The following is an 18761-nucleotide window of genomic DNA, read 5'->3' as shown; positions in this document are numbered from 1 at the left end:
TGGCATGCATCATCATCTTGATTAATTTCTTTGAAGTTTTAGATTTTTAGTAAAATTTTGGACCATTTGTCTGATTGAATCTATTTGAACTACCATGTGGGGTAAATATATAGTGGGTAGACTGGTAAATACTCTAAGAGGAATGGGTAAGTTTATTTTCATTCTTAGATGTTGTTTCCATGTCAAAATTGTGCAAACATTTGAAGCCATAGGTGAAAAACGACTGTCTGTTCATAATTGTTAGAATCTGCGGCTGCACAAGAAATTGTAAGGTCTGCAGAAGTTAAAGATTAGGGCACTATAGTAAGGCATGGTTCTGCGGCCGCAATGCAAAATGTGCGGACTACAAAAATCCCATTGCGATCGCAGAGCAGCTTAATCCCTGTGATCAGAGAGTTGGAAATTTGGTGACTACCAAGTGTAGATGCAAGGCAAATTGTGCGGACCACGGAAAACTGAGTGCGGCCGCAAAACGATCAATTCTCTGTCATCACAGAGTTGGCATTTTGGTGACATTAGTTCTGCTGCCACACTGGAAAATTGTGCGGTCCACAATGACAATTCTGCAGACCGCACTTCCCTACCCTGCAAGCATGTTTCTACAATGTTTTTCACTGTAATTTATGGTGTGTCCTTACATTCTTTATGTGTCTGAAATTGAATTGCAACTAACAATCTCCTTTGCTGGGTACAGAACATGGTTCGATCTAGAGGACGAGGTGACACTTCAAAAGGAATAGGTGACCCTTCCCGTGGACGAGGGAATAGACCTTTGCCTAGGACCTAACAACTTGAATTTAGAAAGAAGACAACAGCTGGCAGAGGGAGAGGTATAGACCTTTCTGAGACCAGTTCTTATGCCCTATCTCGGGAAGTATCATAGGGCAACTCAACCTCTGTACATGAGCATCCAACTGTCCAATCAAGGCCACCAGAGAGATATCAGCTCAGGGATGAGCCGTCTTCATCACATAGAACCTTCGAGGGTTCGGAGAGTGCCAGTCAGGCTTCAGAGCCTTCCACTACACCTTCCCCAGGCACCATAGACTTCAGTTCAGTACATCCCAAATGATGGCCGAGGGGGAGATACTACAGCTACCGGCCTTGAGCGGTCGAAGAAGAAAGAGGTGTGGGAGGATAGGTTCGTCAGTTTGGCTGCCTTCTCTAGCTTCCGTGGATAGTGGCCAGTGAGGTCGCTCACTCTTGAGCGACAGTTCCAATTGAAAGATCTAGAAAAGTACAACCCTGCAGGTTTGAGGTAGTTTCGAGAGAACAAGGGATGGATGTGGTTCACCCAGAATGTGGTGGATGCAAAGGAATACCTTATCCGGGAATTCTACGCCAATGTGGTACATATTAAGAAAGAGACAAAGGTAACTAAAGTGAGGAACCTCAAGGTGCGTTATGACCAGCACACATTGAACACCTACTTGGGGTTTGATGATGTTGAGACCATAGAGTATTTGGAAAAGTTGGCACTTGGGGATGCAGCTCGCTCGTGGATAGCTGAAATTCTAGAAGCTCATGGGGAACCACCACCATGGATCACAGCAGGGGTGGCTATTCACAGAAACACATTGAGTTTTGAGGCAAAGGGATGGCATACCTTTGTATGTAGCCGATAGACCGGTGTCAGAATGAGACAAATCTTCCGATCCCGCAGATAGTTCTAGTCGCCTCTATCATGGCCGGGTACCCGATCAATGCGAGTGCCATGATCTGGGCTAATATCTCTGTGGTCGCCAGGCAAGCTGACACGTCCTATCCGTATCCCAACACCATTACTGAGTATCTTATGGATGCGAGGGTGGAGTCGAGAGATTTTGATACGAAGGTGCGGGCGAAGAAGCCCTTCTCATGGTACTCATTGATAGATGCACAAAACCCTAAGAAAAAGGGCCAGTCGTCTGCCACCACAGGCCAGTCTAATGAGCCATCAATGGTAGCTGTAGAGGCAATTGACATTCGATCCACTTCAGCCGAGCCTTCAGCTAGTGCAGCAGCTATGACTCCACCTCCAGCCTCAGTGCTTTCAGCACCCCCTATTACAGGTTCCACCTCGGCTTTGAGGCCTGTGCCGATGCCTACTGCCCCACTCTGCGCTGCGAGTCTCCCAGATATTGGCGAGCATCAACAACTGGATGCAGATAACTACTGCAAAGCTGTCTGACATATCCAGTACTGTTACAACACAATCCTCCATTTCAGCACCTTAGATGACCCCAATAGTGGAAGAAACATTGAAGAAGCTCCTGGAGAACCAAAACACGATTATGGCTACATTGGTGCAGCGTGGGTCAGTGATAGAATAACTGGGCAAGGAAGTGAAAAAGATGAGAAAGTCCCAGGCATCCAAGAAATCAGTGGACAAGCTCTGGAGACAGGTTACCAAGCTTGCGGCAGCCGAAGATATTCCATTTGATATGCTAATTGACCCACACCATCCAAGACTAGATCCTACAACACCTACGACACCAGTTGGCTAGTCTGAGGAGCCAGACTCTGCTGAGGCAGTGTGTCATATATTCACCAACTCAGTCACTCCCAGAGTTGAGGACGATGGGATCCAGTTGGAGGAGACTGAGGGTGGTGATGGTTGTTGTTGACATGGAGATGGCCAAGGAGCCATAGGGAGTTTTATTCACTCTTACCCTTCCTTTACTTTTATTTTGTTAAGCATTGGGGACAATGATTATTTTTATTCGGGGGGAGGGGGAGGGGAGGGAGGGATGGGGGTGGAGTTCATTTGATATGACCTGATGATTCTGAGACAATTGGTTTGTAATAACTGATAGTATTCTCTTCTTTTTCCTTATTATGTATATATTCTCTCATCTCTTCTTTCATTATGTATATATCTTCTCTCATTGTGTATATTCGTATTGCTTTCAATAGTTTTTGTTTGTATCTTCTTCATGTTTGGTTCTCTTATTAGTTAATGTTTAATTTAGTAGCTTCTTTTCTATTTAGTAACTTCTTTTTGAATTAGTAGCTTCTCTTTATGTTTTAGTGGATAATAAGCCTTTAGTTTTATTAATGTCACGGTTCTTTCTAAAGGTAGTTTTTGTATGAACCGGGTGACTCTTCCCAACGATGGATGGCGTGACAACCATCTTAAGGGACTGGGTCTGTTTTTTGGTGTTTAGGCAATAATAGTAGTAGTAATAAATAAAAGACCTAATTAAGTCATGCTTGAAGAGTCAAACATGCTTCACTTGGTACTAACACACTAACTACGTGCTTATGGTCAGAAACAAGATTTTTGAAAGAAATAGCTCTAGTTAGTGACTTTGTAACTCTTCTGTTGACTTAGCCAATCATCGAGTGGTTTAGTCGAACCATAGTGATTTTCAATCTTAAATATGATCGTAGTGGGCCCTCGACTCTATCCTCTTTAACAATCCAGTTGCGTAAGGGGTGAGGTATTTTTGTTGCTAGTCCAAGTACCCGAGCGAATGGTCTAGAACTTGCCCCGAATGTGTTTCAAGGAGAAATTTTAAGCTATGCTTGGCTTGAGAAGTGATTGTAGGCTTTCCTTGACCTGCTCAAATTTTTCCATTGCCTACCAATGTTGTTATCCTTAGTCAACCCATTTGAGCCTCGAGCCTTTCTCATTTGATAACCATGTTACAAACCTTTACCCGTTTTGGCATGACCCTTTCTAGACACCCAGTATTTCCTTAACACTCTTGTGGAACAATTGGCTAAAAACGTAAGTTTGGGGGAAAGACGAGGAACTTGAAAGAGGTATCAAGGCACAAAAAGAGAAAAGAAATGATGGGAAGGAAAGGCAAGAAAAGGAAAGAACAACAAAAAAATACAAAAAGAAAGTGAATAAGTGGAAAAGTTGAAGGGATTCAAAGAAAATTAATGATACAAAGCATGAAGAAATCAATGAGGGAGAAAATGAATTTCATGATCAAGAAAGAGTGATGTTAAGTGTAACGATCCGACTTGTCATTTTAAGAAATTACGCTCCGTCCAGTAACTTAAGGTCTCGAAAAGCTTCACAAAATGTATTATGACCCGTGTGTGTGGTCGAGTTTGATTTTCGGAAGATTCGAAATTTAATTTAAAGAAAACTTCTCATTTTAAAGCTTAAATGGAAAGAGTTGATCGGGGGATTGACTTTTGAGAAAATGACCCCGGAATGGAATTTCGATGATGGAAATAGCTTCGTATGATAATTTTGGACTTAGGCGTATGTTCGGATTTGGATTTTGAAGTCCGTAGGACAATTCGACACATTTTGGCAAAAGTTGAAAAATATAAGATTTTTTTGGAAAAGTCCGACCGAAGGGTAAAACTTTGATAACAAGGTCGTATTTGGATTCCAGAAATGGGAATAGCTCCCTTACGGCAATTATGACTTGTGTGCAAAATTTGAAGTCATTCCGGATTGATTTGATACGTTTCGGCGCAAAATATAGAAATTAAAAAATTTAAAAACTTATAATTCGATTCGATGCGCGATTCGTAATTCTGTCATTATTTGATGTGGTTTGAAGCCTAGACTAAGTTCGTATTGTATTTTGGGATATGTTGGTATAATTGGTTGAGGTCTCGGGGGCCTCGGGCGAGTTTCAGATGGTTAAACAGACCAAAATTAGACTTGAAGGTCTGTTGGAAATCTGTTACTGGTTTCATCGCATCTGCGATGAAATTGATCGCAGATGCGACATCGCAAATGCGAGATTTAGGCCGAAGAAGCGAAAGGGAAAGGCATGGGCAGTGGTCGCAAGTGCGAAGAAAATCCCGCACCTGCGGAAGCGCAGAAGCGGGCAGAGAAGGCGCAAAAGCGGAGGGGCATCGCAGGTGCGCGTGAGGCATCGCCGAAGCGATTCCCGCAGAAGCGGGAAAGCTTCCAAAAATGCGATGGTCGACTGGGTAGTGGCCTTCACAGAAGCGAAATTTCTCTCGCAAAAGCGAGCACGCAGGTGCGAAACTAGGCAGAATGTTAAGGACCAAAAATGGTCATTTCGCCATTTTTCGATTGAGATTTTGGAGCTCGATTTTTGGGCGATTTTGGAGGAGTTCTTCAAGACTTTGACTTGGGTCAGCGTTCTATATCCTAAAGTGTTTATATTTAATGAATCCATGATTATATTCATCATTTAATTCAGATTTAAATGGAAGAAATTAAGATTTTTGTAAAATCTTCCAAAAATAAAAATTTAAGATTTGGAAGTTGAGTTGTTATTGGAATTCAATAAAATTGGTGTGGTTGAACTCGTATCGGAATGAGTGTTCGAATTTTATGAAAATTATGTCGGGTTCAGATAGGCGAGTCCCGCGTTGACTTTTGTGGACTTTTTAGAATAAAATTTTAAGTCGACGTATTATTATCCGGAATTATTTTCGATGAATTTTAATGAAGTTATACAATTAATTTGGATAGATTTGAGCTGTCCGGAGGCCAATTCAAGCAAGAAGACTATTTTGGAATATCGGCCTAACTTCAAAAAGGTAAGTGTCTTGCTTAACCTTGAGTGAGGGAATTACCCCTTAGGCATTGAGTCTTATGTGCCATTTGTAAAATGTGAAAAGCCGTGTACGCGAGGTGACGAGTACGTACTCGGGCTTATACGTGTAAAATTCATTGAAATAAAGTCTTAGGCATTATTGCGTAGTAAATGGAGAAATTGTGGAAAATTATTAAATCATCTGTATGCTTAAATCCTTATTATTGAATTTGTTTTTATATGATAATTTGATGTGATTGTTACATGAAATATTTATGAAATTTCGTGAGTATTGTTGGTTTAATATTTCTTGAAAATTAATTCCAATATGAATCTTCTTATGCAAATAATTAATTTAAGCGAGCTTAAGAATAAGTGTTAATATAATTATCTAAATTTGCATTAATGAAGGTTTTGCTTTATGCTGAGTAATTTCTATCTCAATTGATTATTTTTGGGTATTATACACATTGTGTGGAGCCTTGGGCTATTTGTTATGAAATTAATTGATTTTTTTATATCTTTGGAATTTGGTTGTGGCCATTGGGCAAATTGTGATATGAATTGATTTTATTATATCGCCGTGTTAATTTCCCGTGTAAATTATTGTGTGTGTGAGTTAGTATTTTGGGGAGATAAGGGTGGCATTTCACCGTTGATATTATGTGGGTATAAGGGTGGCATTTCACTGTTGTTGTGTTTGTTGGAATATTATCTGGGCGGAGCGATAAGGGTGGCTATAGGAGCGATAAGAGTGGCAATAGGAGAGATAAGGGTGGCTATTGATATTGTCTAGGAGGAGCGATAAGGGTGGCTATAGGAGTGATAAGGGTGGAAATAGGAGCGATAAGGGTGGCTATTATCAGGGACGATATGTGATGATGTGGGGTTGTGGTGTTGATAATTTTTATGTGATGTTGTGATTTTTTTGTATTTATTTCTATACCTTGTGCAACTTGTCTTGTTGTTGGTAAATTGATAACATATGATTTATGTTGAAATTGAGAGCCTGTGACTATTGCCAGGCGGATTATAAAATAAAATTTGGGCACGAGATGCCGTGAGTAAATAATGAGAATATTTGGCACGTGAATTGTCCGTGCAGTTGTGATATGAAATGTGGGCACGAGGTGCTATGATGAAATGATAATGATAATTGTCACGTGAATTGTCTGTGCAGTTGTGATATGAAATGAGGGTACAAGGTGCCGGGAAAATATGATGATTTAATTATTGGCACGAGGTGTTTACAAAAAATATAAAAATGGGCTGAGACCTGTGTTTACCAAAAATATAAAAATGGACTGAGACCCGTATTTTTATGATTATGAAATGAGGTGTCACATGGTGACTTTTTAAATGAAAGAATTATATTCAAAATATTTATTTGGAAGGAGTTTTACTTAGAAAGTATTATATGAAAGAATTTTATTTGAAAGATATTTATTTGAGAAAATTATATTTGAAAAGATTTATTGAAAGAATTATATTTGAAAAATAAGTATTTGAGAAAATTATATTTGAAAGAGAGTTATCTGGAAGAATTATATGTGAAAGACATTTATTTGAAGGACTTGATTTAATTGGGTGTACTTGTGTTTATTAATTGTGGAGTGATATTAATAGTATTCTTGTTGTTTGCTGCGCATATCACTAGTTGTTCCATGTTGTCCTATTGTTATTTGTTCCCTATTATTTTGTATATTATATTACACAGGTTATTAGATTAGTGAGTGTCTTGACTGTACCTCGTCTCTACTCCATTGAGGTTAGTCTTGATACTTACTGGATACCGACCGTGGCGTACTCATACTACACTTCTGCACATTTTTGTGCAGAGCCAGGTATTGAAGATATCGGACTTGAGCAGAGGTAAAGCGCGATCACAAGGATTCAAGGTAGAGCTGCTTGGCCGTCGCATTCCCTTGGAGTCTTTTCATTTCATTGTACTGTTAATTTGTAATCAAACAATATTGTATATTCGGTCCTCGTGATCATTCCATGTATTCAGTTAGAGTTCGTGACTCAGTACTACCAGTCTTGGGAGGTTGTGTATTGTAATTATTTCCGCTGTTAGATTTTTTTAAATAAAGGCTTCAAAATGTAATAGAAATCGGCTTGCCTAGTCTTAGAGACTAGGTGCCATCACGACGCCTGTGGTGGGATTTTTGGGTCGTGATATTAAGTCTCTCTAGTTCCCCAAGGAAAAGAAACTGCTTCAAGAAATTGGCAAAGCATGAGCCGAGAATAAAAAATGGAGTGCTTAAGTAAAGGTGAACCCACTCAACCATAGTGTATCCAACCTTGGTCCAAAAGCCTTCATTAAATCCCGAAAATGCCCTACGTAATTTCAAACCGAGTGAGCTTACATTAGTGGAAATCTACATGAGGGGCAAGCCTATGGTACTTGAAGCCGTACTTGTGACATTCTCTTGAGAGAGATGAGTGAACCTTTTACAAATCTTTGTATTGAGTGCTAAAATTCTTAGTGATCTAGGCAAATGGAGAGTAGAGAAAGAGGAGTTTGGGATCCATAATGACCTACATGAAAGAGCGAGCTTCCTTGATGAATAAAGTCAACTCTCTGTCACATTAAAACTACATATGCATAAACGTTTAACCGGTCGCCTTGTTGATAATACATAAGTAGTGTGGATAATTGCTGGTCCCAATTAATGTGTGAATGGCTCACTTTTGATTGGCTGGAATGGCCCTTAACTTGTGGAGGTGGGAACTATTTTATTTGCTTGAGGACAAGCAAAAACTTAAGTTTGGGGGAGTTGATAAGTGGGAATTTTGACTACTTATTAACGCCTTTTAGGTTTTGTTTTAGTCTAAAAGCATTAAATTGTGTTCCCAAAACTGATGAAATGTACAAATATTGCAGGAATGTTGGAAGTCGGACTCCTAAGATGAAATCAGACTCAAAAAGAGTAATCAAAATATAAGACAACAAAAGGCATAATAGCTTGCAAAGTGCGGACAGGAAAATTCCATCTGCGGCCGCAAACAATGAAGCAAATCCCAATAGGGTTTTCTAGCAAATTGCCGACCACACAGGAATTGTGCGGCCGTAAATGAAGAACTGGAGATGAACTTCAGAGGGTGTACAAATTTCCAAAGTCCAATTCCCTCAATAATGTGGACCGCACAAGAATTGTGAGGCCCCAGAAGGAGTGTCTTGCGGCCGTAGAAGTAAAGATGCGGACCGCAGAAGACCAGGTTGCGACCACAGTGATAAATCTGCGGACCGCTGAAATAATGCCTCGCGGCCGTAGTGGAGAATTGTGCGGCCGCAGAATCCTAGCTCCTGCAAAGATGAAGACTTTTGCGGGCCGCACATGGAATTGTGCGGCATCAGAACCTCCCGAAGGATAGTTTTGTCCAAAATTTCTAGCCTTGTATAAATAGACGAGTTTCACAAAATTAGGTCAACTTTTGACATCAGCAAGTCCTGTAGCCATTTTCTTTGTTTCTTTTAGTAGTTTTCTACAGTTTGGGATATTTTTACATTATTTTTATCATTTTAACTTTCCAATATGAGTTTAATTAGTATTTCTTCTTCTATTTTTTCAATTTCAAGCATGAGTAGCTAGATTTGTACTAGGGTTGTGACCCAACTCTAGTGTGTAAACCTTATGGGTATCTAATTTAGTGCTTGTTTATTATTAGGTATTTATTATTTAGCCTTGTTCATGCTTTAATTTGTGAAATTAATAGTTGCAAGCATTAGTTCATGCCTTATTGACTTAGCGTCTACTTGAGAAAGAGAGACTTAGTCTAGAAAAATTTGGCTAACAAGAAATTGGGTCAATCAAGAGATTGATCAACTCAATTAAAGGGTTCAACCTAGAGATAGTAATAACCCGACTTAAGCTCTTATCAAGCATTTTGTGTGATACCCATTTGGATTTGAGAAAGCCAAATTTGGAAAAACTACTCCTTGACCGAGAAGGTACTGAGTGCGTTATTGAGAGTTGATAGCTATAGTATACCCTGATCAACAAAACAAGCATTAAGGTTCATTTTCCATTAGGCGAACACCTAGGCAATGGTCATAACCCTAGGCTTTTTACAAACTTTAAAAACAACAAAAAAAACAATTATCTTAGTTTTAGTTCTCAACTTTGCAATCTTAGTTTTAAAAATTAAAATAGAAACAAAACCAATTTGTGGAAGTGTAAATTAAGATAGTTCAAACTTACGTACTAGAATATATACTCCTAACTCCCATATAAACTCCCTGTGGATTCGATACCGACTCTTTATTGGGTTACTATTATTGCAATCGACTATTTCATATCCTTTTTTTGAGGTGTGATTTGGACGGGATCAGCCGTGCGAAGTCGCTCCTGAATCAACTTTACCTTTTCCAAGGCATCCTTTACCAAATCAGTACCATATAACTTAGCCTCTCTGGGTCCAAACAATCCGATGGGCGAACGACATCGCCGACCATATAAACCCTCAAATGGAGCCATCTTGATGCTGGACTGATAAATGTTGTTGTAAGCAAACTCGGCCAAAGGCAGGAATCGATCTCACTGCCCTCCGTAGTCAATCACACATGCTCTGATCATATCCTCCAAGATATAAACCGTCCGCTCCGACTGCCCATCGGTCTGCGGATGAAAGGCTATGCAGAGCTCTATTCGGGTCCCCAACTCACTCTGTACTGCCCTCCAAAAATGCGAAGTAAACTGAGGGCCTCTATCTGATATAATGGAGACAAGCACACCATGCAACCGAACAATCTATTGAATGTAAATCTGGGCCAATCTCTCTGAAGAATATGTGGTCACCACCAAAATGAAGTGCGCCGAATTGGTCAACCTGTCGACAATGACCCAAACTGCATCAAACTTTTGCAAGGTCCGTGGCAACCTAACTACGATATCCATAGTAATGCGCTCCCATTTCCACTCAAGTATAGCCATCTGCTAGAGTAGGGCACATGGTTTCTGATGCTTATACTTAACCTCCTGGCAATTAAGGCACCTCGCTACATACTTAACTATGTCCTTCTCCATCCGCCGCCACCAATAATGTTGCCTTAGGTCGCGATACATCTTCGTAGAACCTCGATGAATAGAATACCGAGAACTATGCCTCTTTTAGAATCTTTTCCCTCAATCCATCAATATTAGGGACACATAGACGACCCTGGAGTCTCAAAACATCATCCTCACCGATAGTAACCTCCTTGACACCACCATGTAGTACCATCTCTCTGAGAACCAATAAGTACAGATCGTCATACTTGTGAGCCTTGATCTGCTCGAATAGTGAAGACTGGGCGATGACGCATGCAAGAACTCAACTGGGCTCTGAAATATCCTACCTCATAAGTTTGAAATATGCTGAAATGAATGCCAAAATACCCATACTCTCCGCCTTTCTGCTCAAGGCATCCGCAACCACATTTGCCTTGCCCGAATGATAAATGATGGTAATATCATAATCTTTTAGTAACTCAAGCCATCTGCGCTGCCTCAAATTGAGATCCTTCTACTTGAACAAATGCTGCAAGCTATGATGATCAGTGTAAACCTCACAGGACACCCCATAAATATAATGCCTACAGATCTTAAGAGCATGAACTATCACGGCCAACTCAAAATCGTGCACGGGGTAATTCTTCTCGTAGGGCTTCAACTGACATGAAGCGTCACAATACACAATATACATCCCTAAACAGGAAGGCAACACTAACACCGGAGCGGAAGTCAATACAGTCTTCAACTTCTGAAAACTCAGCTTGCAATCATCAGACCATCGGAATGGTGCACCCTTCTGGGTCAATCTAGTCAAAGGTGCTGCAATAGATGAGAAACCCTCCACAAACCGATGATAATAACCTGATAACCCCAAGAAGCTCATGATCTCGGTCGTTGTGGTAGGATGAGGCCAACTCTGAACTGCCTTGATTTTCTTAGGATCTACCTTAATACCCTCGCCTGATACAACATTCCCCAAGAATGCTATAGAATCTAACCAAAACTCACACTTGGGGAACTTAGCATATAGCTTCTGTTCCCGCAAGGTCTAAAGCACCACCCTCAAATGCTGCTCATGCTTCTCCATGCTACGCGAGTAGATCAGAATGTCATCAATGAAGACAATGACAAACAAATCAATATATGGCCTGAACACCCGATTCATCAAATCTATAAATGTCGTCGGGGTATTAGTCAAACCGAAGGACATCACTAGAAACTCATAATGGTCATATCTAGTCCGAAAAGCCGTCTTCAAAACATCCGAATCACGAATCTTCGACTGATGGTACCCTGATCCCAAATCAATCTTAGAGAACACCCTAGCACACTTCAACTGGTCAAACAAGTCATCAATACGTGACAACGGGTACTTGTTCTTAATGGTAACTTTATTCAGCTGGCGGTAATCAATGCACATCTGTATAGTCCCATATTTCTTCTTCACAAATAACATTGGTGCACCCCAAGGAGACACACTCGGTCTGACGAGCCCCTTTTCTAGCAACTCCTCAAGCTGTTCTTTTAACTCTTTCAACTCTTTCGCAGCCATGCGATACAGTGGAATAGAGATAGGCTGGGTACCTGGAGCCAAATCAATACAGAAACTGATATCACGATCTAGTGGCATGCCTGGAAGATCATAAGGAAACACATCATGGAACTACTGGACCACGGGAACTGAATCAATCGCTGGATTCCCTGTGGTAGTATCCCGAACATAGGCTAGATAAGCCAAACAACCCTTCTCAACCATATGTCGAGCCTTCAAAAAAGAGATAACCCGACTAGATGCATTGGCAGATGAACCATTCCACTCCAATCTAGGCAACTCTGGCATCGTCAAGGTAACAGTCTTGGCATGGCAATCAAGAATGGCATGATATGGAGATAACCGGTCAATGCCCAGGATGATCTCAAAGTCGGTCATATATAGCAATAGAAGATCCGCTCTAGTCTCATAACCACAGAAGGTAACAATCCAGGACTGATATATCCGATCCACAATAACAGAATCGCCCACCGGTATGGACACATAAATAGGAGTACCCAAGGACTCACGAGGAACACCCAAGAAATGAGCAAACAAAGATGAAACATATGAATATGTAGACCCTGGATCAAATAGTACCGAAGCATCCCTACCGCATATAGAGACAATACCTGTGATCACGACATCTGAGGCCACTGCATCTGGTCTGGCTAGAAAAGCATAGAATCTAGTTGGAGCGCCACCTGATTGTCCTTCACTTGTCTGACCTCCACCTCTAAGATGACCCCTACCCACCTGCCCTCCGCCTCTAGGAGGCCGGACGGTTGGTGCGGCAACTGGTGCTGTAATCATAGGCTAATGACCCTGCTGTACTGCCTTGACCCAGAATCTGGGACAAAACCTCTTCATGTGGCCAGGATCCTCGCACTCATAACAACCCCTCGGAACGATGGACTTCTGACCTGAAGTCTAACTCTGATGGCCTAAATACCCGTTTGAGGAACCCTGAATAGCTGGTTGGTGGTAAGAACTCCCTGGCAGGGCACTGAAATAGAATCGCACTGGAGCACCCCGAGAAGGCGGGGACCACTGAACGGACCTCTGCCCCTAGCCAGGGGACCACTGAACTCTCCAGAATATCGAAACCGATTATCCCTCGTCTCCTGCTCTCGGCTCCGCTGACGAACACCCTCGATCCTCCGAGCTATCTTTACAACTAGCTTATACGAAGTCCACATCTCAACCTCTCGGGCCATAATGGCCTGGATACCAGAGTGCAGACCGGTAACAAACCTCCGCACTCTCTCTGCATCGGTGAAAAGTATCATAAGTGCATGGCGAGACAACTCAGAGAATCTCTCCTCGTAGTCAGTCATTGACATCTGACCCTGTTGGAGCTGCTCGAACTGAAATCGTAATTCTTCCCTCTTAGAGGGTGGAATATATTTGTCTAGGAAGAGGCATGTGAATTGGTCCCAAGTCATGGGAGGAGAACTTGCTGGTCTGCTGAGAAGATAGGACTGCCACCATCTACAGGCCTTGCCCTCCAGCTAAAAGGTGGTAAAGTCCACCCCGTGGGACTCCAATATCCTCATATTGTGCAGTCTGTCCCTGCACCGATCAATAAAGTCATAGGGTCCTCATATCGCTCACCTCCAAAGACAGGTAGATGTAGCCTGGTCCATCTGTCCAATAGCTTTTGCGGCTCATCGGTTGCAACTGGTCTGGGCTCAGATATAGCTGCTGCAACTAGCTGAGCTCCGCCCATAGGTAATGCGCTCGGGGTCTGATATACGACAGCTGCATGCCCTGGAGCCTGAGTGGTAGGGGTCTCTGCTCTCCCTCCCACCTGAGAGGTGGCTAGGTCTGCTGGAAATAAACTAGCCTGAGCCATAGAATCCATGAACCGCAGCATAATACCCATGATCTCCTAAAATCCTGGTGCGGACATGAAATCCGTTGGGGCTGGCTCCATTACAGGCACCTCGCCCTGCTCCTCAATAGTAGGATCCTCCACAGGACCCACTGGTGGCACAACTAGAGCAACTCTAGGACGTCCTTGTCCTCTACCACGGGTTAGAGCCCTCCCTCGGCCTCCAACAGTAGAGGGAGCAGCTCTTCCATGATCGGGTACATTTGTCGCTCGCATTCTCACCATCTGTGAGAGAATAAGAGAAATATACTTAGCTCAACATCAACTGCACGATAGGAGATGAAGAAAGAGTAGTTTCCTAACACCCTATAGCCTCTCAAACATAAGTACAGATGTCTTCACACCGATCTGCAAGACTCTATTAGGCCTACTCATAACTTGTGAGAGCTATGTGAACCTAGTGCTCTGATACCATTTTATCACGACCCAATTTCACATATAGGCCGTGATGGTGCCCAACGTCGCCTCTAGGCAAGCCAGTTGTGAACTAGCCATGTCTTTATTCTTTTTAACAATTTCGAAATAGTTGTTTTATTTATTTATTAAGTAAGTAAGAGGTGAAAGATCTAATAAAACAAATCATAAATAAATACAAGAACAAGTGTGGTAAAATAAATACTCAAAAGTCATCGAATGTCTACTAGCATATTTTCCAAGACCTAGTGTCACAAGTGTATGAGCTACTAGTAGAATATACAAAACACTAAACTACTGTTTGAAATAGAGTATAAAGAAAATAAATACAAAAGAGAGACTCTGGGTGCTACATAGCAGACTCGGAAGGCAACTCACCACTAAGTCTCGAAGCATCAAGGGTGCGGTGCCGGGATGACTGCCAGATGCACCTGCCTCAAATCCTGCATGATTAGTGCAGAAGTTTAGCGTGAGTACATAAACAACATGTACCCAGTAAGTATCCAGTCTAACCTCAAAGAAGTAGTGATGAGGGATCAACTTCGATACTTACTATGGGCCAACAATAAAAATACAGAAATTCTAAATAGGTATGAGACATGGGAATGATAATAATATTATAATGTCAAGTAGGGAATAAATGACCCATTAAATGATAATAAATTTCAAAGTCTCCATCCAACATCTATTAACCCCGAATCAATTTCTGTCATTTTATAAATTTATAACCTCTCGTGCCATAAAGTAATATCAAGTGTAATCAGGCTGCGAGTATTATTACGCACAAGTTATGCCGAGGTCGTACAACTCGACTCAGAAATATATTATGTGCACTACCGAGGGTCGAACGACATGAACCATAGATGCATATAATAACCCGCCGAGGCGAACGACCCGCTCTCATGAGAGTAGAGAACTTTACCTCGCTCGCGGAAGTACTTGCAACGTGAGTGGACATGGATTTCTCAGAGTTATTAAATATTCCTCAATTCTTCCCAAAGAAAAGAAATATAAATTAGAAATTTTCAACCTTAAAATCCCGAATCTCAGCTTTATTTAAGACAATTAATATGCATAATAAACATAACAGTATAATCAAGGCATGATGTAAATCTAAGACTACTCGAACATCTCATGGAATATAGCTACACATGGACTCTCGTCACCTAGTGCGTACGCAGCTCCCCACACAAGTAATTCACAACAAGAATACACCTAAGGGGATGAGTTTCCTCTTACAAGGTTAGTCAAAAGACTTACCTCGTTCTCAAGCTCACTTCCGATCCACAAATATGCTTTAAAGCCACAACTCGATGCCAAACAACTCAAAACTAGTCAAATATTATATAAATTAATCAATACATGTTCAAAAGTTTATAATTTAACTATTAGAGTAATTACCCAACCTAAATTGGAAGTGTCCTAAAAGTCACCCCGAGATCCACGTGCCCGGATTCTGAAAAATTCAAAAATAGTTGTTACCCATAATATCAAGAACTCAAATATATCATTTTCACCCAATCTCATAATAATTTTTTTGATTAAATCCCATTTTTATCAAAACCTAAGTTTTTCAACTAAACCCATAATTTTCACAATTTTTTTTGTTAAAATCTACCCATAATCTATGTATTTGTCTTACATTAGATAGAAATTATTTACTTTCAATAGATAAGTGAAAACCCCTATCTAAGAAGCTCCAAACTTGCCCAAAAAGTGAAATAAATGAGCCAAAATGGCCTAAGTCACATATTAAATGGACCCTTCTGCCTCCAGCGATTTTTGCTTCTACGGAAAAAGCATCGCAGATGCGGCTCTCCCCTAGCTGGCCTACTTCCGCATCTGTGGACAATGGCCTGCTTCTACGAGCCCGCGTCTGCGGTGCACGTGCAGCACCTACGGCCTTGCCCGCTTCTGCGCTTGCCTTCTTCGCACCTGCGCTTTCACAGGTGCGGTCCTTGCTATGCTTTTCGGATCCCTGGGAAGCCACAATAGGCTGCTTCTGTGGTCGTTGGCTCGCTTTAGCGAGCTCGCACCTGCGGCTAGCTCCTCGCAGGTGCGATTGCACCAGAAGCTCTATTTTTTCTACCATTTTCTCCAAGTCCATACGACTTCCGCGCATTGTCCGAATGACATCCGGGGCCCCCGAGGCCTCGCCCAAAGATACCAACGCGTTCAAAATCATAAAACGGACCTGCTAAACCTCACGAAATACGAAACACGAAACACAACACTAAAACGAAGAATCACACTCTAAGACAAATCGAATCAGCTTATGAACTTCAAGTTCTTCCAACTTGCTCCGAACGTGCCGAATCATACGTAAATTACTCGGAATGACACCAAATTTTTGCGTGCAAGTCTTAACTTACCATACTAAACTATTCCTGGGCTCGGAATTTCAAACAGACCTTGATATCACCAAAACCTTCTCCAACCCAAATTAAAAGAACTTTAAAACCTTTAATAAGCCAACTTTCAACTTTAGGCGCTGAAACGTTCACGGGTCATCCAAAATCTGATCCGAACATACGCCAAGTATAAAATCATCATACGAACCTATTGGGACCATCAAATCCTGGCTCCAAGGTTGTTTACTAGAAATATTGACCCAAGTCAAACTTAACCCTTTAAAGTCAATATTAAGGAACTAGTGATCCGATTTTAACCCGAACCCTTCCAAACCTGATCTAACCATCCCCGTAAGTCATAACACAGTAAAAGCACATAGAGAAAGTCTTATTTAGGATAATGGGAATCTCAAAAGTAAAATGACCAATCAGGTCATTACATAAAGCATCATGCAGATGAGAGCATACAAAGATACAAAGTGAGGCTGATAGCTAAAGGATATGCAAAACATCGAGGTATTGACTATGATGAAACGTTTTCATATGTTGCTCACTTTGAAACAATGATAACGCTCTTAATTTTGGCTACTACATTAAGCTGGCTCGTTTATCAATTTGATATTAAATCTGCATTCTTAAATGAGGATCTCGAAGAGGAAGTGTATGCTTCCTAACCTGAGAGTTTTATTATTAGAGACAACAAGAACAAAGTGTACACTCTCAAGAAGGCTCTTTATCGGCTAAAACAAGCACCACGGGCATGGTACAACAAAATTGACTCGTATTTCCTAAAGAACGGATTTGAAAGGAGCGAAAGCAAGCCTACGTTGTATGTAAAGAAACAAGGTATGAGTAATTTTCTGGTAGATTATTTGTATGTTGATGACATGATTTATATGGGATCATGTGAAACTTTGGTGGATGAATTTAAATCATGTATGATGAAGGAGTTTGAAATGTTAAATTTAGGTATCTTACAATATTTTCTTGGTCTTCAATTGAAACAAGAAGAAGATGGGATTTTTGTTTCACAAAGAAAGTATGCAAAAGATCTTCTGCTCAGGTTTGGTATGCAGAATTGTAAAGTGAATGCTACACCCATGAATGCAAATAAAAAATTGCAGCTTAAAATGGAACCGATCTTGCTGATCCAAGTTATTACATAAGCTTGATTTGAGGTTTGAACTACCTGACACACACTCGTCCTGATATTATATTTTCTATTAGTGTGTTGTATAGGTATATGCATAGTCCCAAGCAACATCTTAGTGCTGCTAAAAGGGTTTTGCGATATGTTGCTGGGACCGTTGACTTTGGGAGTTGTTACTCTAAAGATGCAGACTTCAGCCTGATTGGTTATAGTGACAGAGATTGGGCAGGAAGTATAGATGACAGAAAGACTACCTCTGAAAATGTTTTCAGCTTGGGATCTGGAGCAATTTTTTGGTGTTCGAAAAAGCAAGACGTGGTTGCATTATCATCGTCGGAAGCAGAATATGTTGCTGTAACTTCAGCAGTTTGTCGGGCCATATGGTTACGAAGCTTGTTAGTTGATGTCCGCCATCCGAAAGAGGGTGCAATGAAAGTATTCTGTTATAACAAGGCAATGATTGCAATGACAAAGAATCTGGCTTTTCACAGAAGAACAAAGCACATTGATATTCGTTATCATTTCATTCGCAATCTCACAGCAAAAGGAGAAATAGAGTTGAAGTTTTGCAGTACAAAGGATCAAATTGCTGATGTCCTTACTAAGGCACTCACACAAGCCAAGCATGATTAATTTTGATAGAAACTTGGAGTCTGTAGTTTTGAATCAAGGGGGAGTATTGAATATTGATTTAAAATATATAATTCCTATTTAGTTGGGTATTTGGCATATTTTAGGTTTAGTTGAGTCTATCTTTCTTAGTGGCTTAGTGGATAAATTAGTGGTTAAGTTAGTGGGCCATGCTCATATAGTTATCTCTTAGTAAGTTAGACTAAATCCCTATATAAAAGGTAACTTTTATTTTTAAATGAATTAAAAAGGTAACATAAAGTTCTCTGCATTAAATAGTCTTTTTTATAATAGTTTTTCTTGCTTCTTATTCAATTCTCCATTTAGAGGTG

The 18761-nt window shown here is 40.9% G+C and overlaps 1 protein-coding gene across 1 annotated transcript; it reads left to right on the top strand.

Annotated features, from left to right (window-relative positions):
• Positions 1–17892: 17892 nt before the first annotated feature.
• Positions 17893–18432, top strand: LOC142164054 (secreted RxLR effector protein 161-like). Its single transcript, XM_075221220.1, has one exon. The coding sequence runs from the start codon at positions 17893–17895 to the stop codon at positions 18430–18432; it is 540 nt and encodes a 179-aa protein (XP_075077321.1).
• The last annotated feature ends 329 nt before the right edge of the window (positions 18433–18761 follow it).

This window comes from Nicotiana tabacum, chromosome 9, assembly GCF_000715075.1.
Source record: "Nicotiana tabacum cultivar K326 chromosome 9, ASM71507v2, whole genome shotgun sequence".
Taxonomy (NCBI): domain Eukaryota; kingdom Viridiplantae; phylum Streptophyta; class Magnoliopsida; order Solanales; family Solanaceae; genus Nicotiana; species Nicotiana tabacum.
The sequence above is the reverse complement of the archived record's forward strand: the minus strand, read 5'-3'. Positions and strand labels throughout refer to the sequence as shown.

Excerpts from the sequence above, each read along its gene's own strand:
- LOC142164054 (XM_075221220.1), top strand. The coding sequence starts at position 17,893 with ATGCATAGTCCCAAGCAACATCTTAGTGCTGCTAAAAGGGTTTTGCGA.